General features: G+C 53.3%; 3 protein-coding genes across 5 annotated transcripts in view; 2 read left to right on the forward strand and 1 right to left on the reverse strand.

The window, feature by feature from the left end:
* Positions 1-791: 791 nt before the first annotated feature.
* LOC102428651 (zinc finger protein 154) lies at positions 792-6,180 on the forward strand. Its single transcript, XM_006103375.3, is given in 4 exon segments — positions 792-989; positions 2,099-2,225; positions 3,685-5,290; positions 5,292-6,180. Coding segments are annotated over 4 exon segments (1,905 nt in total). The 5' UTR covers positions 792-956; the 3' UTR covers positions 5,431-6,180.
* Positions 6,181-10,310: 4,130 nt separating this feature from the next.
* LOC102429351 (zinc finger protein 134-like) overlaps positions 10,311-21,167 on the reverse strand; it is a 37,290-nt gene continuing 26,433 nt past the window's right edge. For 2 of the 3 annotated variants that reach the window (XM_023744692.1, XM_006103378.3), the window contains exons 2-3: positions 12,561-12,652; positions 10,311-12,001 (exon numbers count right to left, since the gene is read on the reverse strand). In XM_023744692.1, coding sequence (XP_023600460.1) covers positions 10,761-12,001; positions 12,561-12,600 — 1,281 coding nt within the window. In that variant the 5' untranslated portion in view covers positions 12,601-12,652 and the 3' untranslated portion in view covers positions 10,311-10,760. Of the gene's footprint in view, positions 12,002-12,560; positions 12,655-21,167 lie in introns of those variants that run through there. The other variant, XM_023744693.1, reaches the window with a different exon arrangement.
* TLNRD1 (talin rod domain containing 1) lies at positions 13,861-14,918 on the forward strand. Its single transcript, XM_023744710.1, is given in 5 exon segments — positions 13,861-14,200; positions 14,203-14,319; positions 14,322-14,429; positions 14,432-14,458; positions 14,461-14,918. Coding segments are annotated over 5 exon segments (1,050 nt in total).

Here is a 21,167-nt window from a genome sequence, read left to right on the forward strand (position 1 = left end):
ATCACCTTCTCCCATGGGAAATTTATCCCTCAAAGACTAACCTAGGTTTAATGACCATTGATGACTTTATTCAGAGATCCTCAGATTTTAGTCCTTAAGTAAAGTGAGATGATGATCATGACAATGACAGTAATAGTGTGTGATTTTTCTGAGGTCCGTAATATTGATTCTCTTAGCCTCTGAGGTGAAAGAAGACAGACTTCCAGTGAGTTCAGGTGGTTCCTTTTTAAAAAAAAAATTTTTTTTTATTTCGGAGAGGAAGGGAGAGAGAGCTAGAAACATCAATGATGAAAGCGAATCATTGGTTGGCTGTCTCCTGCATGCCCCCTACTGGGGATCGAGCCCACAACCTGGGCATGTACCCTTGATTGAAATCAAACCCTGGACCCTTCAGTCCGCAGGCCAACACTCTATCCACTGAGCTGCCTAAGACCATCCTGCATATCAGATCTCTCGCTCCCTCTATCTTCCTCTCTGAAATCAATTAAAATATATTTAAAATAAAAATAAAGAGGAGGCAAAGCCCACCTATTCCACTTCCCACGCACCTCCCAGCTGAGCTTGAGTCCTTTTGCACAATAAGCCCTTTTCCCCCTGCCTTCCCCGCCGCTGTGGGAAGGGACTACATTTCCCAGAATGCCTAGAGTGGAGCGGCAGCATCGCTATCCAATCAGAAGGTAGGGAAGAGGGGCTCCCGCGGTTGACGCATTACGGGAGGGCGGTACTTCCGGCTACTGCCTTGGCGGCCCCGTTAGCAGCTCTGGGACTGGTTTGTAGGACTTTCCCGAGCCCGGCTCAGTCAGGACCCAGGTGCCGGGTCTAAATTTCCGGGAGTCGTTCTCCGCGCGGAACAGACGCGGGTGTGAGGCTCGGCGACTCCGCGAGGGACCCTCTTCAGGGCGGGAGGGAACCGCCCCCTCGTCCGCCGCCCCTGCCCGCTCCGCCCGCTGAGCCCGATGGCGGCGGCCGCGCCCAGGCGCCCGGCTGAGGTGAGCGCGTCCCCGACCTCCCCGCCTCCCGACCCAGCCCTGCAGCCCGGGGGCGGGCGCCCGTCCTCCTGCAGCCCCGGCCCCGCGCTAGGACCGCGAGGCGCTCGGGGGGTGACCCCCGGTGTGACGGGGAGGGGAGGGGAGAGGAGGGGCGCCCGGAAGACCAGCTGCCCCGACTGCGGGGGGTCAGGTGGCCCACGTCCCGGCCCTCGGGGCACGCCGCGTCCAGAGAGTCCCTGTGTCTCCGGGGCCAGCCCCCTCCCCGGTCCCGCGGCTGCGGAAGTGCTGGTGCGACCACAGGGAAGGGGGGGTAGTGACCCCGACCCTCACTGGCCACGACCCCCACCCTCACCGTCTCTGGAGCGTCTTCTTTCGGACTCGGAGAGCAGGTCCCCAAACTGGGGTCCCCGGGAGCCTGGAGGAACCCCAGGCACAGGACCCTCCTCCCACGCCAGGGCCCGCATGCAGGCACTGGCTTTGCCTTCAGCCCATAAACACCCGCGGGGGAGGCTGTGCCGGGAGCAGGTCCCGGGCCCTGTGCGCGCCTCGGGCAGAGCTGAGCTGAGTGTTTATGGAGCTTCAGTCTCTTCCTGGGGACAAAGGGCACAGGCGGGACATTGTCCTCCCGGAGCCCCTGAGGCCACAATGGCACCAGGACTGGATGGTCCTTTGAGCTGGGCGATTGGGAGGAGGACGGCGCAGGGTGCTTGTGGGGGGCTCTGGGGGGTTTGGGGGGGATAGTGGGTTCTCAGTAGAGGAGCTTTTTCTGGTTTCAGCTGCCCCCCTCCTGCCACCAGGTGTTAGAAATAAGGCGATACCCAAGTCAGGGGTCCTGGGAAAACATAAAACACACCCGGGTGGTCTGCTCAGATTTATAACCTCTGACACCCGTGACCTGTCCCTTACTCTTGATTGGAGCTCAGGCGCACAGTCTTTCACGATTGGCTAATACAAAGGGAGGGGTTGGGCCCTGCTGTTTCAAGATGGGGGCCCCCAGGGGAGCTACAAGTCATGCAGCCAACATGGCAGCTGCCAAGTCACACAGTCCAACATGGCGGCCTTCTCAACTGTTCTTTGACAGAAAAGATGATTTGTTTCTTCTCATACAGGGCTGGGTGACCTTTGAGGACGTGGCCGTGTTCTTCTCCTCGGAAGAGTGGGAGCTCCTTGATGAGGCTCAGAGACGCCTGTACCACGATGTGATGCTGGAGAACTTGGCCCTGATGGCCTCCCTGGGTAAGGATTTCACACTCCCCCTGTGCCCTGGGCAGTAGTGTCGGCCCTTCCCTTTCTCCTAGAGCTAGTCTGTCCTCACACCAAGACCAAGGCACGGTTTTCTTCCCCAGGTTCCTGAATGGGTGCTGTGCTTACATCCCTGCATGGGTGCTGTGCTTAGTTGATTTGAGGTTTGTGCATGGACCTCTCCTTCCTTCAAGAGCCCCAGACTTGCAGGGAAGCAATCAGGGCAGGAGTCTTCCAGTGAACCCACTGGTTACACCTGACTTGCTTCTCCCTGACGGAATGACTTTGTTCAGCTCCCAGGCCCGTGTGTACCTAGGTTCTGCTGCCTCCTTCCAGCTGACATTGCCTCAGGCCTGCCTGGGCCAGGGATCCCCATGACTGACATGGTTCCTCCTCCCATGGACTGTGGCTGTTCTTGCAAGACCCTCCTTCGAAGTTCTCTGTGTAGTATTTGGTTTTCTTTTCCGTTGGCTGTGATGTGCTGAGTTGTTCTGGGCTAGTGCTGGGTACTCATGGTGCTGTCCCTCCCTCAGTACCTGTATACGTTGCCATGCCTGTGCTCACTGAGGGAGTTGCGTTGGGTTAGAAAGAGGTGGTTCACAGGATGTACATGAATCCAGGCTCAGCAAAATGTTAGGAATGGCACCTGGAGGAGGGTGTGATGCCAGTGCTGTGTTCAACTCATACCAGATGCCTACTGTAACATCAATGAGAGAGAAACATCCATCAGCTGCCTCCTGCACACCCCCCACTGGGGATGTGCCTGCAACCAAGGTACATGCCCTTGACTGGAATCGAAGCTGGGACCTTTCAGTCTGCAGGCCAAAGCTCTATCCACTGAGCCAAACCGGTTAGGACTGAACTAGTGTTTTGATCCCATGCCTGGGGCCACACTTCATTTCTGTCTATCTTTCCCCTTCCTTGACACTTCACCAGTTTCTCAGCTGTATCACTTATTGCTTCTACTCTCACCTCTAGCCTCACATCTCTGCACTGTGTGTAGCCTGTTTTTCTCACCACTCCATCTGTGGTACTTTCCTCGTTGGGCCCTTTGCATTGTGTCCTGAGGTGTGTGCATATTTCTAAAAGTCCCTGAATACCAGCTGCCCTGTTACAGTTGTATTTTCTTGCACCTTAACACACCCGTCTGCACAGCTTTCGTGTGTCACCAATAGCGAAGTTCTCTTGGGAAGTCGTTGTTGAAGTGAATTGTGGACTGTGTGTGCTCTTCGTGTACACTGCATGGTTGTGTCCTTCACCACGTGAGGCCTCCCCCAGTCTGTGCTCTTCATAGCCCAGTACTGCAGAGCAGCCCATCCTCAACCTGGGCCAATTCCCTGGTCCTGCACACAATGCCAAGGACTTGTTCCTGGGTTTGTCGGACACACGTGTGTGTGGACTGGCCCTTCCCACCAGAGTCAACATGCACTTAACCAGCACTTTTCGTTTCCAGGTTGTTGGCATGGAGCCCAGAACGAGGAGGCCCTGTCTGAGCTCAGCAGTTCTTTACAAGGAGTCTCACAGGTCAAGACCTGCAAGGCAGGTGTGTCTCCCCCGGAGGCCCATCCTTGTGAGCTGTGTGTTGTGGACGTGAGAGACATTTTGCACTTCACTGGGCACCATGGGCAGACACTGTACAGGACGGGGGCCTGTGAGGAACAGTTGGATGTTAGTGCCAAACTTGAGCATCAGAAGCAGTACATGGGAGAGATGTGCTTCAGAAGCCACATGGACAGAGCCTCCTTTGGAAAGGACTGCAGATTCTGTGTGTCCGGGCAGCCCGATTCCTGTGAGGCGGTTGTGAGGGACTTCCTGGCCAGCTCAAGATTCCTCCAGCATCAGGCCGCACACACCAGGGAGAAGTCAAACAGGGGAACTGAGTGTGGAACAGCCTCTCATAAGGAAAGAACTCTGTCTGACCCAGAATACACTGAAGATTTTAATTGCAAACGCAAGCTTGTTCAAGACCAGAGAGTCCTCACCCAAGAAACATGCCACGTGAGCAATGAATGTGGAAAATCTTACAGCAAAAGCTATAGTCTGAATGACCACTGGAGAGTTCACACTGGGGAAAAGCCTTATGAGTGTGGGGAATGTGGGAAGTCCTTTAGGCAAAGCTCTAGCCTCATTCAACACCGGAGAGTTCACGCCAGAGCGGAGCCTCACAAGTGTGAGTTGTGTGGAAAATTATTTAGCAACAAGTCCAACCTCATTAAACATCGAAGAGTTCACACTGGAGAAAGGCCTTATGAGTGTGGGGAATGTGGGAAGTCCTTTAGCCAAAGCTCTGCACTCCTTCAACACCGGAGTGTTCACACAGGGGAAAAGCCATATGAGTGCAGTGAATGTGGGAAGTTCTTTACCTACAACTCCAGTCTCATAAAACACCAGAGGGTTCACTCTGGGTCCAGGCCCTATGCCTGCAGTGAATGTGGAAAATCCTTTACTCTAAAGTCTCGCCTGATTGATCACTCCAGAGTTCATAGTGGAGAAAAGCCTTATAAATGCAGCGAATGCGGGAAATGTTTTAGCCAAAGCTCTGTGCTTCTTGAGCATCAGAGAATTCACACTGGAGAAAGGCCTTATGAGTGCAGTGAATGTGGGAAATTCTTTACTCACAATTCTAGTTTCTTAAAACACCAGAGAGTTCACACCGGGGAAAGGCCTTATGAGTGCAATGAATGTGGGAAATGCTTTACTTACAGCTATACACTCATCAAACACAGGAGAATTCACACGGGAGAAAGGCCTTATGAGTGTAGCCAATGTGGGAAATCTTTTAGCCAAAGCTCTGCACTTTTTCAGCATCAGAGAGTTCACACAGGGGAAAGGCCTTATGAGTGCAGTGAATGTGGAAAATTCTTTACTTACAGCTCCAGTCTCATCAAACACATAAGAATTCACACTGGAGAAAGGCCTTATGAGTGTAGCCAATGTGGGAAATCTTTCAGCCAAAGCTCTGCCCTTTTTCAGCATCAGAGAATTCACACTGGAGAAAGGCCTTATGCGTGCAGTGAATGTGGAAAATGCTTTACTTACAGCTCTAGTCTCTTAAAACACCAGAGTTCACACCAGAGAAAGGCCTTATGAGTGTGGTGAATGTGGGATATCTTTTAGGCATAGTTCGAACCTCATTAAACATCAAAGATTTGCCCTAGCTGGTTTGGCTCAGTGGATAGAGTTTCGGCCAGTGGACTGAAGTGTCCCAGGTTAATTCTGGTCAGGGGCACGTCTGAGTTGCAGGCTTGATCCCTACTAGGGTGTTGCAGGAGGCAGCCAATAAATAATTCTCATCATTGATGTTTCTCTCTGTTCCTCTCTGGAATCAATTTAAAAAAAATAAAGATTTCACACTGCATAAAGGCCTTGTGAATATTGCATGTGGAAAATAATTTTACCTTCAACTCCAGGCACCTCCAGGTCTTATTGCTTAAGCTACTGTTAATATTGAGGTTCTAGTCACTGTTTTGGGCCCTTTGAAGTTGACCTGTTTGCTAGTATGAAGAGTTCAGCATTGGTTGGGATCCTAAACTTTGTGTGCCTCAGAGGGCATAGTGTGATGGCAGAATATACGTCTTCAGTTTTGGCCCAGTTTGCGTTGCTGCTCATAGCCTTTAGGAAAGACAGCGGAGCTTTGTGGCCCTATATTGTAGCTTCGAGCCATGATTTGGGGGTTCTGAGTTCAACCTGAGAAGGGGGTCCTTGTGACAACCTTCATGCTTCTGAGAGCAACATAAACTTGTTCTCTTCACAGGGCCTCCTGTCTCATCCTCAGCACTGGTGAGGGACCGTCTGTCCCTGCAGGTCCTGCAGTGGAGCTGTGGGCCCTGAGGTCCTGACTTCTGTAGGTACCATCGCTGGTTTTAAGATGACAGGGGCCATGAGAAGGATCATTGTTGCAGAAACACTGGATTCAGAGAGAATGGAGGCGACTGCCACAAGTGGTTAGCATGCTCTTTTTATTTATTGATTTATTTTATTTTTCAAATGTTTTTTGTTGGTTTTCTTTCAGAGAGGAAGGGAGGAGAGAAACATCAATGTTGAGAATCATTGATCAGCTGCCTCCTGCATGCCCCCTACTGGGAATGGAGCCCGCAACGAAGGCATGTGCCCTGACCAGGAATGCAAATTTCAGTCTCCCAGTTCAAAGGTCAATGCTCAACCACTGAGCCATGCCAGCTGTGCTGGATGCTTGCTTTTAATTATTTTCAGTGTGGGTACAGAACAAGTTAAATCAGCTCTGCAAGTTGAAGTATAAGTAAGCCCCACTATCTAGATGAAATAGTTTTTAGGATCTCTGCCAGAGAGAGAAAAAAAAAACACTGATCACCAGAACATGAAATTCACAGTCTGAGAGCAGTCTTTTTTGCTGATGGGAAGGCCTTGGCATTTGCCCAAGGGTGGCCTCTCCTTTTTCCTAGGGGATCATTCAAAGTTCCCAGTAAAATGCCTAGCTGGTGTGGCTCAGTGGTTGAGAGTTGACCTATGAACCAGAAGGTCACAGTTTGACTGCTGGTCAGGAGGGCACATGCCCAGGTTGTAGGCTTGAACTCCAGTAGGGGGTGTGTAGAAGGCAGCCGATAAATAATTTTCTCTCATCATTGAGGTTTCTATCTCCCTTTCCAAAATCAGTAAGAATATTTTTTAACTAGAGGCCCAGTGCACGAATTCGTGCATGGGTGGGTTCTGGCTGACTGAGCCCTGATTGGCTGGAGGGCCCCACCCCTGATTGGGGTTTAGAGGCCTGTGGGAGGCAGGGTCGGCCATGGGGAGGAGCTGTGGGCAGTGAGTCAGCCGGTCCTGCCCCTGAATGGGGTGGGGGTGGGGTGCTGATTGGGAGCCAGCAGCCTGGGGTAGGGGCCATGGGTGGTTGGCCAGCTGGCCCTGCCCCTGATCGGGGTGGGGCTGCAATCAGGGGCGGGGCCATCTGGGGGGAGGGGTTCCAGGCCTATCATGGTGGGGTGGGTGGAACAGGGGCGGAGCTGGCCAGGGGGAAGGCTGGAGGGGGCTCGTTTGGCCAGCTGGTCCACCTTTGATTGGAATGGGATAGTCAGTGGTAGGGGCTGCAGGAGGTTGATGGGCCAGCCCCAGCCCCACCCCTGATCAGGCGGTTCGCTGGCCACAGTGGGCATAATAGTAACCGGTCATTGGCTTTTATATATTATACTATAATATATATATGTATAGTATCCAGTAAAATACTTCCCCTAGAGCTTACGCTGAATGAACTAGGTGAACCTTTGCTGGAAAAAAAAACTACAACCCTTAAATGTGAAGTAGCCCTCTTCTTCACATTGGTAGTACACACCCCAGGATTGCCCACAGAACACCCACCTAGATAACATTCACATTTCCCGCTCCATTTGGACCACGTTCTCTCACTCCAGACCCGGGTTCGATGTTGGGGCGAGAAGTGACTTTGCGGCAGGGCTGCGAGGCAGAGAAGAGCTAAACCTTGAGGTGTCAGGGACTAGGGCAGGGGGTCTGGACACCACTTTGAGCTGGAGACCAGGCAACAGGAGGTGCTAGGTGGGTCGTTGGGGCCAGAGGCGCTGTGAGCATCTGTGCAGGAATGGTGCAATTTGCAGCCTTGGGGACACGGGGAAGATGTGGAAGGACAGCGAGGGGAGGTTGGGCTGTGGAGAGCTGGCTGCCAGGACACAGGAGGAGCCAGGAGAGCCACGAGGGGAGGTGCATCTGGAGCACATGGCAGGGCTAGGGGACCCACACTGCTGCCAGAGGACACTGGGTGAGGAGAAATCCCCAGGCAGTGGGGACCCCAAAACAGGCTGTTGGGGATTGCAGGGGTCGACGGCAGCAGAACCTGTTACCTGGAGGCCACAAAACCCAGAGTTGGGAGTGGTGAGGGGTAGGGTGAGCCAGGCAGACCAGAGCTCTTTCCCGGCTCTGTGCCTGGGCATCCATCTACTTGTCACCCCACCCCTTAAGCCAGATATCAAAGCTCTGCCTTCCTTTACCTCGGAACCAAAGCCTCTGTAGGCAGCCTGGCCCCGACCCGCCCAGCTCTCCCCGTCTCTGGGACTCCAGTCGTTCTTGAATGATGGTGGGTTGTGTTCCTTTCCAGAGCCTCTGGGGAGATCAGATTCCTGCCCATCTGAGTTGTTGGCAGGATATAGTTCCATGTACTTATGGGACGCAGTATCTCTGAGCTGCAAAGTCACAGTCACTTTCTTCATTTTGTTTGAATTCTGAAGAGTTCTTGCTGAACCAGGACTGACCTTAGCTGCTAGGGTTCCTCTCCAGTCCTAGCACACAGCTGTGTCTGTGTCCTGGCACCAGCACTGAGGCATTAGGATGATCGTCCTGCCAGGGGGCTGGCTCTTCTGTCTGCATCCTCCCTGCAGCTGGTCCTGTGATTAGATGGACCCCAACTGAGGTAAGTCTTGCTCCCGTGAGGACAGCGTTACTAACACATGCAAAGTCGCATCGGCCATGCAGGGAACACGCACAAGTTCTCGGGATTAGGGCACGCACATCTTTGGGAGCAATTAGTCTGCCTTCTACAGTTTATCCTTTGTTCCCCAAAATGTCTCTGTTCTGTTTGCAAAATAAACCTATCCCAAGATCCCAAGTGGCCTCATTCCAATATGAACTCATCATCCAAATCCTATGACCTCAGAAGTGTGGAACATGATCATCGAATCTGTCCAGACCAGTTAGGGGTCAGATTCTGGGTGTAGTCACCCTAAGTGCATTATCTCCCCATCTGTGGGTCTGTGATGCTAGAAAACAAAGTAACTGTTCCTGAAATAAAATGGTGGAACAGCCCAGCCGGTGTGGCTCAGTGGTTGAACATTGACCTATGAACCAGGCTGTCACAGTTGACTTCTTGGTCAGGGCACACCCTCAGGTTGCAAGCTCCATCCCAGTGGGGGGGTGTACAGAAAGCAGCCTATCAGTGATTCTCTCTGATCATTGATGTTTTCCCTCTCCTCTCTGAAATCAATAAAAAAATATTTCTTACGTGTTGGAGCAGCCCTGGCTGGTTTGGCTCAGTGGATAGAGCAGGGGTGGGCAAACTTTTTGACTCGAGGGCCACAATGGCTTCTTAAACTGGACCGGAGGGCCGGAACAAAAGCATGGATGGAGTGTTTGTGTGAACTAATATAAATTCAAAGTAAACATCATTACATAAAAGGGTATGGTCCTTTTTTTTTTTTTTTTTAGTTTTATTCATTTCAAACGGGCCGGATTCGGCCCTCAGGCCGTAGTTTGCCCATGGCTGGGATAGAGCATTGGCCTGCAGACTGAAGGGTCCCAGGTTCAATTCTGGTCAAGGGCACATGCCCAGTAGGGGACATGCAGGAGGAAGCCAATCAATGATCTCTCTCTCCCTTCCTCTCTGAAATCAATATATATATATGTAAAATTAAAGAATGTTGGAGCAGACCTAGGATAGCTGTATATATATTCTGTTTAAAAAGGGGATAAAAATGGAAAAAAAAAAGAGGCACAGTCTCAAGACATGTTGAAAATCATGTGGATCAAGCCCTGGAAGCATCATCTGTGGTTCAGGGCCCTGCCCACTGGGCTGGAAGCTCCCCATTAGGGGTTCTGCTCTGCTGAGTCATGCTTCCTTTTTCATGAAAGGTAACTCGGGGTTGCAGCTCAGTCTTCTCAGCCAGTTTCATACGTGTAGACGTTGGAGGTATATACCCTTTGATTTCATACTGTCCCTTTAGATCCAAGGTGTTTCTATGGTTTTTCTAAGCAGCTTAGCATTAAAGTTCTTTTTAAAAAAAAATAAATTTTATTGACTTTTTTACAGAGAAGGGAGAGGGATTAGACCAGGGGTGGGCAAACTTTTTGACTCGAGGGCCACAATGGCTTCTTAAACTGGACCGGAGGGCCGAAACAAAAGCATGGATGGAGTGTTTGTGTGAACTAATATAAATTCAAAGTAAACATCATTACATAAAAGGGTACGGTCTTTTTTTTTTTTAGTTTTATTCATTTCAAACGGGCTGGATCCAGCCCGCGGGCCGTAGTTTGCCCACGGCTGGATTAGAGAGTTACAAACATTGATGAGAGAGAAACATCGATCAGCTGCCTCCTGCACACCCCCCACTGGGGATGTGCCCGCAACCAAGGTACATGCCCTTGGCCGGAATCGAACCTGGGACCCTCCAGTCCGCAGGCTGATGCTCTATCCACTGAGCCAAACCAGTCAGGGCAGCATTAAAGTTCTTTACGTTGGTTTTCTTCATTGAATCTAAATTTTGAATAGCCCAATTTTGAGTAAACACAGTATTATTTTTTATGTTACTAGAGGCCCAGTGCACGAAATTCATGCATGGGAGGGTCCCTCAGCCCGGCCTGCACCCTCTCCAATCTGGGACCACTGGCTCCCAACAGCTTGCCTGCCTGATCGCCCCTAACTGCCCTAACAAGGTGTCTCCCCAGTGTTAATGTTCAAATATATGAAGTTCAACATTGATTGATGTCTTCCTCTCAAAGGAAGATCACAGAGTTCCTGTCCATGTGAGTCCTTCTGTGTTGAAAGCACTCCTACAGCCTTCCTGCAGTGTGAACTTTCTGATGCCGAATGAGGTGGGAGCTTAAGCTATAGGCTTTCCCGCATTCATTGCACTCATATGGCCTTTCTCCAGTGTGAACTTTTTGGTGCCGAACAAGGTGGGAGGTTCTTATGAAATCTTTCCCGCATTTGCTACACACAAAAGGCCTTTCACCCGTGTGAACTCTCTGGTGTGCAATAAAGTCAGAGCTCCGACTAAAGAATTTCCCACATTCAATGCATTCAAAAGGCCTCGTCTCAGTGTGAATTCTCTGGTGTTTAATGAGGGTGTATTTGTGGCCAAAGGACTTCCCGCAATCACTGCAAACATAAGGATTTTCTCCAGTATGGATGCTCTCATGCTGAACAAGTGTGGATTTGTGTCTGAAAACTTTCCCACAATCATTGCACTTATAAGGCCTTTCTCCATTGTGAACTCTCTGGTGTACAATTAAATTGGAGTGATGGCTAAAGTATTTTCCACATTCACCACACTTATAAGGCATTTCTCCAGTGTGAATTCTTTTGTGCTGTGTGAGATTGTCTTTGCGGCTAAAGGACTTCCCACATTCACTGCACTCGTAAGGCCTCTCCCCAGTGTGGATTCTCTGGTGCTGCACGAGGGTGGCTTTGCGGCTGAAGGCCTTCCCACACTCACCGCACTCATAAGGCCTTTCCCCAGAGTGGATTTTCTGGTGCTGAACAAGCGTGTCTTTGCGGCTGAAGGCCTTGCCGCATTCGTTGCAATTGTAATGCATCTGTCCGATGTGCAAGGCCGCCCCCCTCTCAGCGCTCCTGGTCTTCCTCTTGCGGTGGGTGGCCTTTTGCTGGTGACTGTCCACACGTGCCGGGAAGTCCTTCTGATCCCCCGCACACACAGAGGGCTGCTCCGATGGATGAGGTCCTTCACAGACTCTACAGTCCTGTGCAAATGTGGCCTTGCCTTTGTCTCTCCTGACGGGCTTCTCTACATTGTACTGCTTCTGGTGCTGGTAAAAGTTTGCACCAAATGAGAACTGTCTCCCACATGCCTCACATGTGTATGGTTTCAGTCCATAATGTGATTCCTGGTGGTCATCCAGATGCAAAATGCCTTTCAAGACGGGGCCACATATGTCACAAGGCTGAGCCATCTGGGCCGAGGAACCTCCCCTGGCAGGACGCACAGGTGACACCTGCACAGAAATGCTCTGCTCAGAAGATGCCTCTTCATCCTTCACCCCAAGGCAACAACCTGAAGCCAGAAAAATGCTGCTGAAGCCACTAAGTGCTGAGAGGGGACAACCGATGGCAAACGTGTGTCTAGCGCACCCATGGAGGAGTCCATGTTAAAGGAAGAGCTGATGTGCAGGACCGGCTCTAAGGGTCGCAGGAAGGGGACGGCCTGAGGAAGGACAAAGGTACAAGGCTCAGGTGTAGCCTGGGGACAAGCAGGCAGGACTGCCAGCTTTCTCCTTGCAAATGACTTTTAAAAAGGCCTTGGCTGTTGGGAAAAGGTGAGTGCTACATAGGAATGTATGCCCAGGCCCAGGCAAAGCTGACTTAGAATTAATAACTGGCATTGGAGAACTGCTGAAGGTTATGTGTATGTCTCCGATATTTTAGCATCATCCAGTGTGGGAGCAGGAGAGAGCACTGGTGATTGGGGTGGGCAGCTCTGGGTCAGAGGTCAGCATAGAAAGTGTCTAGAATGGGGAGGAAATAGCCTGGGCCCCAAACAGTAGTGGGCACAGGACAGGTTCCTGGTGTTACTTGAACCGAACCCCGAAGTCACCCCCAAAGCTCTAACTTACCAGGGCCCGTCCAAGCCGCTCCTGCCGTGGCCAGAGTCATTACCTCCCAGGAAAGTGCTTTCTCCTGTTACAGTTCAGCAGCCACGGAGGAGCTGGAAGATACAAGTCCCAGAAGAAAGAGGGCAGGTGAGTAGGAAAGCACCGCCCCACCCATAGCGGCCTCAGGTCTTGCAGAGACGTCCAGTGGCTCCCACAGCCATGACCATGACCGTAACTCATAACACAGGTCGGCCCAGGGAAATATCAGTTCAAGACGGGGGCAGAGTGACAGACTGAAGGGCCCGGGTTCGATTCCAGTCGAGGGCATGTGCCTTGTTTGCAGGCTCAATCCACGGCCCGTCAGGACACATGCTGGAGGCAACCAATTCATGTCTCTCTCTCATCAATGTTTCTGTCCCTTTCCCTTCCACTCTCTCAGAATCAATGGAGGAGCCTCAACGCCAGGCCTTGTGGTCCCCCCCGCCCTTCCTTTCAGTTTCTCTGGCTCCGAAGCTGGAGGCGGACAAAAATGGCAGCAGCCAGGGCCCGGGCGGTGGCCGCAGCACCGGGGGTTCCTTCTGAGTTGGCCCAGCCGCCGGGGACACGCGAGCAGGACGTCGGATGTGCAGGGCCCGGGGAGAGGGGGCGCCGGACGTCACGCCCACGGCCAGCAGCGGGCCGCGGGGTGCGCGGGGCCGGAGGGTGTGCCGCCCGGACGCCGGGCCAGGCCGCACCGTGAGCCGCGAGGCGGGAAGGGCCGGCGGCCTCTGTGCCATCCGTGCAGTTCACACCCGACCCGACTGGCACACCCTGGGCCCCGCCACCACCGGCCGCTTCCGGGGACAGGAGATGCGCTGGGGGGGCTGGTGTCCTCAAGCGCCGAGGGGCGGGCGCCGTCGAGGGGAAGTGCGGGCGGGCGGGGTCCCGGCTCCCGAAGCCCGAGGAGGCTGACAGCAGAGCCGCCCGGGTCGCCTCTGCGCGCGCTCCTCCCCGAGGAAGGGATTTGGAAGGACGGACGGACGGTCCCAGCTTCCCCTCCCGCCCTCCGGCTCCAGCGGCGGGGCCGGGCCTGGCCCAGGAAGGCGGCGGCGGCCCCGCAGAAGGGACTTCCCGGCACCCGAGGAGCGCGCGCTGTGCGTTTGCTGTGCCCGGTTCATGGTTCCCGCACGTCCTCCCGGAGGCCCAACGCCGCAGCCCCTTCCCGCGCCTGGAAGAGCCTCCTGTGTCCCCGGCCCGTGGGCCCGCCCCGCACCCTCCGCCCGCGCGGTGGACGGCCTGACGGTGCGGGGTGGGCCCCGCGGCCCCGGCCCGCCGAGTCCTGATGGCTGCACAGGGCTCACAGGCCTCACACGTATGGCAGCGCAAGGGCAACAGGCAGCTGGTGGCCCACCTGCTCCTGCTGCCCAGCGAGGCCCAGCCTCCTCCGGTGCCGGCGCCGGGTCCTTCGAGCCGGGCCGGGCCCCCGTCATGGCGCACCAAGGGGCTGTCCACCCTCACCCACGACCTGCAGAGCCGGCTGAACGCGGGCCGCTTTGGAGGCGGGGGCCGCCCGCGGGATCCGGGCCACCTGGCGGCGTCGCGGACCGAGCGCTCCGCCCACGCGGCCGGGGCAGGCGGACCGCTACCGGGTGGGCTGCCGCCTGAGGTGGAGCAGGGCCGCGCCACCCGCTGCCCGATCCGACCCCGCAGCTGCTGCTGGAGGAGTCGCAGGGCCTGTCCCGCAGCCTGAGGGAGGACGCGTGCGCCCCGGGCGGCCAGCGACGGGTCCGGGACCGCTGGCGCTCGAGCAGGTCAGGCTGGGCGCCAAGTGCATGAGCACCAGCTGCCGGGCTGCGCGCGAGGTCCGGGCGGCGCCCGTTGAGCGGCCGCAGGCGCAGACGGTGGGCTTCGCCCGGAGCCGCAGTTTCCGGGGCGCGCAGCGCTCAGGCCGAGGGCAGGGCGGTGCAGACGGCCATCCTGGAGGCGCGGCACCCCGACGGGGGCGCCACGATGACGGACCACAGGGAGCCGAGGCACTCGCCGCACCCGCCGTCTCAGGCTTTGAGGGAGCGGTCTTCACCCAGAACTGAACCGCCCGCGAATTCCAATTCTGTGACTAGCACCCCGCCCCCCAATAAAGGAGGGTGCTTATTGTCTGCCCCTCAATTTATACCAAAGAAATCAAAGGTGAAGCTCTCAACCCCCCATGTTAGATGCTCGAGAGGAATCTTCCAGAAGCCAGGGCTATGCATCCGATTTTCACACCCACGCGGGGCGGAGCCCAGCAGCCCACACTGTGGGGCCTGGAGATGGGGGTGCCGACCGCTGTGGCAGGGTTACCCCGCCCCCCCCTCAGCTCCTCTCAGGAGTCCCTCACCCAAACCTTATGAATTAGTTTAGCAGGAAGGATGTCATGGGTTCTTTTTTTTTTTTTCTAATTAAAAGAAAGGTTACCTTAGTGTTCACTCCTTAGACATGATGTAGCTTCCTGTTTTGTATGTTAATTTTCTCAGTGGGATTAGGCGCAGACTCCCTGTGGAGTCTGACTTCGCCATGTGATTTGCAAACGGGGGAAAAGCTGCTGTGAGTGTGTGGGTGTTTTTTTTTCTGATTTACACTAGAGTGATTTTCCCCCTCCAATGTCAGGTTTGTACCTTGCACGTACTGAAGTATTTATTTCATCTATTAAAGTGTTACGTTTCTCAAAAAAAAAAATCAATGGAAAAATATCCTTGGGTGAGGACTAACAACAACAAAAAGCCAAGCAGGGTGCCTCCAATGGGCTGGCCACGAAACACCTGACCTTGGCACCTTGGGGTAAGGGTTTTGGGGCAGCAGGAGCGGGAAGCGCAGGGAGTGGAGGAGGCGGAGCCCCGAGGCCGAGTGGAGGGGGGCGGGAAACAGGAATGTCCAGGGTCCAGGCTCGTCAGCAAACAGCAACCTCCGGAGAAAAAGGAAGAGCGGAGCACAGACGAAAAAACTAACTCAGGGCTTTACCCAGGATTGATTTTTTCTTTATTTAAAAATATGTTTTTATTGATTTCTTACAGAGAGGGAGGGAGAGGAATAGAGAGAAACATCGATGAGAGAGAAGCACCTATCACTGCCTCCTGCACGCCCCCTACTGGTGATGGAGCCCACAACCAAGGTACATGCCCTTGACCGGCATCAAACCCAGGACCCTTCAGTCTGCGGGCTGACGCTCTACCCACTGAGCCAAACTGTTTAGGGCAGGACCTTACCCAGGATTTAAACTTGATTTAAAGGCAAAGCACAGAAAGAGTCTCTGAGCCTCATCAGGCAGTCCCCAACCCTCCCAGGGGAGAAGCAAACATCCTCAACAGTCACATGACCCCGCAGGACACGGGGCAGCCTCTCCCCCAGGACCCCTGGTCTATCCCTCACACACTTTCCTCCCCAGCGGCCCCTTTTCCAGGAATCATTTTGTCCAGTTGCGTCGAGAACAGGTGGACAGACGGACAGACACTACACAGTCTGGGCCTGGAATGCAGCGCACAAGCCTTCCCTGGAGCCCAGAGGTGACGGCTCTCGTCCACCAATGTGAGCCCCGCATGCTCCCTCCCCGCGCCCTCTGGTCATGAAGTCAGATTCCACCTGCACGTGCCCGTCGCTCTTTAGATCACACCTCCCTCCATCTGTGGACACAGCGTCCAGAGAACGCTTGGTTCATGCGCCCAGGACCACGCCTGCCCCAGTCAGGGCCCCACGGCCCCCGGAACCTGTGAGCTCGGTTCTTAAATCCTCCCTCCAGGACTGAACGCCAGCAAACCCAAGCCATGGGCAGGTGACAGGCGCACCCAGCCCCTTCCACTTCGCTGTGGACGCTGAGGAGGCCAGATCCTCTTCAGTCACAGGCTGAACATCACCAGCGATGGCGAACCTATGACACGCATGTCAGAGGGGAACTCATTTTTCTGGTTGATTTTTCTTTGTTAAGTGGCATTTAAATATATAAAATAAATATCAAAAATATAAGTCTTTGTTTTACTATGGTTGAAAATATCAAAAAATTCCTATATGTGACACGGCACCAGAGTTAAGTTAGGGTTTTTCAAAATGCTGACACGCCGAGCTCAAAAGGTTCGCCATCACTGCATTAGACTCTCACTCAAGGCCACACCCACTGGCCTTCCTCCCCGAGTGTGGTGACTGTGCCCATGGACGCAATGGTCCCTGAGCTAATGTGTCAGCTTGATTTACACCCCTCCGCCCCCCCCACATGTCCCACCAAATGTCACCACAGAAGGAAATGAGCACCAGCCCCGACCTCCCCTCCACGTCATCTCTATTACTGCCACATCGCATGCCACTCTTTCTCTGAAGGCTTTACCACCTGTCAGATCCTATTCTTCTCGCCTCCCTTCCCCCATTAACACTAATCCCCCTTTTCTTGTTTCTCCGGTGACTTCTCCTCCCAATCCACTGTGTCCACCCCTTTTCTAGACCCATAATGTCACGGCCACCAGAACATAAAGGTTCTCTCTCTAAATCTGATATACAACCCCACCCTACTCTAAGGCTGCCACTATACGGCTGTCTCCAACTTGAATCTCTCCTCTGAACTCAAAACCTGTGTGTCCAGCTGTCCATCTGACAACTCCACTCTGAAGTCTGGAACATCACGGGTTCAATATGTTCAAAACCTGACTCGTGATATTACTTCCACTAACTTCACCATCTCAACTGAGGATTTTGCTCTCCTTACACCTTCTCAGGCCAAAAACGGTGGGGTCACCTCTAACTCCTCCCTTCTTCCTCTCATCCTCCTCATCAGGAAGTCACGCCCTCCGCTGCTCCAAACCTTCCACGGCTCCAACCGCGCTCAGAACAGACACCCAGCTCCAGACTGTCACTCAAAGTTGGATCCCGGTCCTTGCACTCTGATCCACCAGACACAGTGGGGACCTGCGGTTTTCTGAACCCGCCCAGTGCGGCCTCTAGCGATGCTCTGCACCTGCTGGTCCTGTGCTGGGGACACTGCTCGCACCTAACGCGCTGCGTGCTGGATGGGAACCCTTTCACATAATTCGAGAAGAGAAGTCAGGGCTCAAGACCTCTGGAGACAGAGGGATCCCCGAGCTCAATGGCAGACAGAGGGCAGATTGAGAGCCCTCAGACACCACTCACCAGACTGGGAAGCCAGGTTTATGGGGTGAGGGTGGTTGAATGTGGGCCTGCCCATGCTGCAGTCACCTACACAGGGGTCGTAAGAGCTCCTGCCCCACAGCAACCCCGAGGAGGAGGGGGCTGGGAGTGGTCCGTCAGCACAGTGGCATCCGAGGGGCTGGAAGTTCCCCGAAGCCCTGCCCTGCCCTTCGCTGAGGATGATTTCAGGTTGTCTGAGCTCAGATCCTCACACCATCTGTGTGAACTGGAACAAAGACCCGTGTCTCAGTGTCTTCATCTGTAAAGTCGCGGTAGTGGTGGTGCCCACCTCCCAGAGCTGCTGCTTACGGCGGACGTGTCAGTGCAGCTCAGACACCTGTGAGCTACCCTTTCCTGCCCACAGGCTTAACACTTTGCAAATGGTTTGGTACAAATGAGGTGATAGATTTTTTAAATTCTGGGTTTGTTTTTAGTCGCTTAAGAAAATGTGATATTTGAGACTTTCCATTATAATGAAAGAAGAACTTTAATCAATTACTAAGCACGGGTATAAATATGTAGATAATATCCTATCTACATATTCCAATTCTTAAGCGACTGCTTATATATACTTGCCAAGTGTACACTAGTCCTTTCACCAAACCAGCCTGTCCAGTGCCTAGTCCTCCGAAGGCAAGCCTGCTGGTGGCCCTTCATCAGAAGTGTTTATCAGCCTGTCGGTCTTGCTCAGTGGTTAGAGTGTCAGTCCATGCACTGGGGGTCACGGGTTCAATTCCCAGTCAAGGGCAGGGGCATGTGCAGGAGGCAGCCAATGGATGTGTCTCTCTCACATCAATGTTTCTCTCTCTCTCTCTGAAAAGTAATGGAAACGGTATCCTCCCTTCAAACCTGAGGAGTGGGGAACTGATGGACCGAGGCCCTGGATGGGTCCGGGGCTGTTCCCCTGGCCTGGCTTTCTTTGTGCTCCACAGGCAGTGCCTGTGTGCACGCGGAGTCCACACCACGGCAGCTCCATAGCACCCCACTCCTTGCTCTCCTCCATCTGGGTGGGGATCCTAGCATCAGCCAGATCCTTTCATGTATCAGGACCCCCCCTTTCTGGAGGAAATCTCAGGGATGTTCTCCCTTTCGCCTCTGCCCTCCAATCTCTCACCGCAGGGGCCACATTCAGTAACATCCTTAATATTCTCCCCCTGAATCTGACCTCCAGGGTTTGACCTGAGGCCTCATATCCAGATGCCCATGTGATACCCCACTGCTTAACACCTTAGATCAGTGGTTCTCAACCTTCCTAATGCCTCGACCCTTTAATACAGTTCCTCATGTTGTGGTGACCCCCAACCATAAAATTATTTTTTTTTTGCTACTTCATAACTGTAATGTTGCTACTGTTATGAATCGTCATGTAAATATCTGATATGCAGGATGTATTTTCATGGTTACAAATTGAACATCATTAAAGCATCGTGATTAATCACAAAAACAATATGTAATTATATATGAGTTTTCCGACGGTCTTAGGCGACCCCTGTGAAAGGGTCGTTTGACCCCCAAAGGGGTCTCGACCTGCAGGTCGAGAACCGCTGCCTTAGATTTATTATGTCCAAAACCCAACTCCTGACCGCCCTAAAAGGTGGGCCCCATTCCAACTTCCATTCTTCAGGGGAAAACAACAGAACCTGATGCCCTGCTCGGGTAGTTCAGTTGGTTACAGCATCCTCCCGATGTGCCAAGGCCACGCACAGGTTCAGTCCCTGGTCAGGGCGCATATGAGAATCCACCAATGAACACATACATCAGTGGAGAAACAATTCGGTGTTTCTCTCTCAAAAATAAAAAAAAATAAATTGTAAAATTTCTTCAAAACAAAACAAAACTTGGGAGAGCCCTTTCATTCTCTACTTTCACTCACAGCCCTATGTGACCCAGCAGCAAATCCTGTTGCTTCTGTCTTGGAAATCTCTCCAGAACCGAATGACCTCTCCACCCTCGGCCCCTCCTGCCCCTGCCCCTCCCCCTCCACACTCCTGGAGTCTGTTGACCCCTCACCAGCCTCCCTGCCTCCATCCTCATCATCCCCATCCCACCCTTGTCACCGTGTCCCCCCCCCCCCCAGTGAACGCTGGGTACCTGCCTCCTCACAGTGAAGGTGTCACAGGACTCCAGGGCAGGAGGGATAGGGAAACCGAGACAGGAAAGTTAAAACAAGGCCAAACAACATGAGCAATTTGCAGCCAGCTAGTCACTAACAAGCCACTATCTTCCCCAGCCGAGGACACAGAGCAAATGGTTAAAAAAAAAACACAATAACAAACAAACAAAACCTCCCTAATGAGAGAATGCAGAAAGGGAGGGAGGAAGAGTGAAAAAAAAAAAAAAAGACCTTAGGGCCTGGCCGGTGTAGCTCAGTGGATAGGCTTCCTGGTTTTACTTTTTCTTTCTTTTTTTAGGTATTTTTATTGCTTTCAGAGAGGAAGGGAGAGGGAGAGAGAGGTAGAAACATCAATGATGAGAGAGAATCACCGATTGGCTGCCTCCTGCACGCCCCCCATTGGGGATGGAGCCCACAACCCTGGCACGTCCCCCTGACTGGAATCGAACCCGGGACCCTAGAGTCCGCAGGCTGACGCTCTAGCCACTGAGCCAAACCCGCCAGGACTCTTTTTAAAAAATATATTTTATTGATTTTTTACAGAGAGGAAGGGAGAGGGATAGAGAGTTAGAAACATCGATTAGAGAGAAACATCGGTCCCCCCACTGGGGATGTGCCTGCAATCAAGGTACATGCCCTTGACCGGAATCGAACCTGGGACCCTTCAGTCCGCAGGCCGACGCTCTATCCACTGAGCCACACCGGTTAGCCCTTGCTTTACTTTTTCAATAAAGGCACATACTTTAGCCCGGCCGGCGTGGCTCAGTGGTTGAGCATCGATCCACCTATGAACCAGGTCACAGTTCGATTCCCAGTCAGGGCACATGCCCAGGTTTCAGGCTTGATCCCCAGTGTGGGGCGTGCAGGAGGCAGCCGATCCATGATTCTCTCTCATCATTGATCTTTCTCTCTCCCTCTCCCTTCCTCTCTGAAATCAATAAAAACACCTTAAAAAAAAAAAAAAGATGCATACTTTAGCCCAGCGGTTCTCAACATGTGGGTGGGGACCCCTTTGGCGGGTCCAAAGGGCCCTTTCACAGGGGTCGGCGAAGACCATCCGGCATATTGGACATGGATAAGACGAGGATTAAGGGGAGCGACCTGGTAGGAATGAAGGTAGAACGAAAAAAATTTCAAGGGGTGGGGTCGAGCAAGAGGGACTGTGGGGAGGAGGGGGCAGTGGGTTGAGAACACGGGGTTAGGTTGACCGTTTTGGGTCAGAGAATAGAGCGTCGACGTGGGGCCGGAAAGAACCCAGGGTTCTATTCTGAGCCGAGAGTGAGTGAATTGGATAAGGGGGAAGGCCCCGCCGAGTCGCCGAGCGGGGGGGGTGCGGAAGAAAGGGCGGCTCGTTTCTCCCCTAGAGAGAG

Source organism: Myotis lucifugus, unplaced genomic scaffold (assembly GCF_000147115.1).
Source record: "Myotis lucifugus unplaced genomic scaffold, Myoluc2.0 scaffold_482, whole genome shotgun sequence".
Classification (NCBI taxonomy): Eukaryota; Metazoa; Chordata; class Mammalia; order Chiroptera; family Vespertilionidae; genus Myotis; species Myotis lucifugus.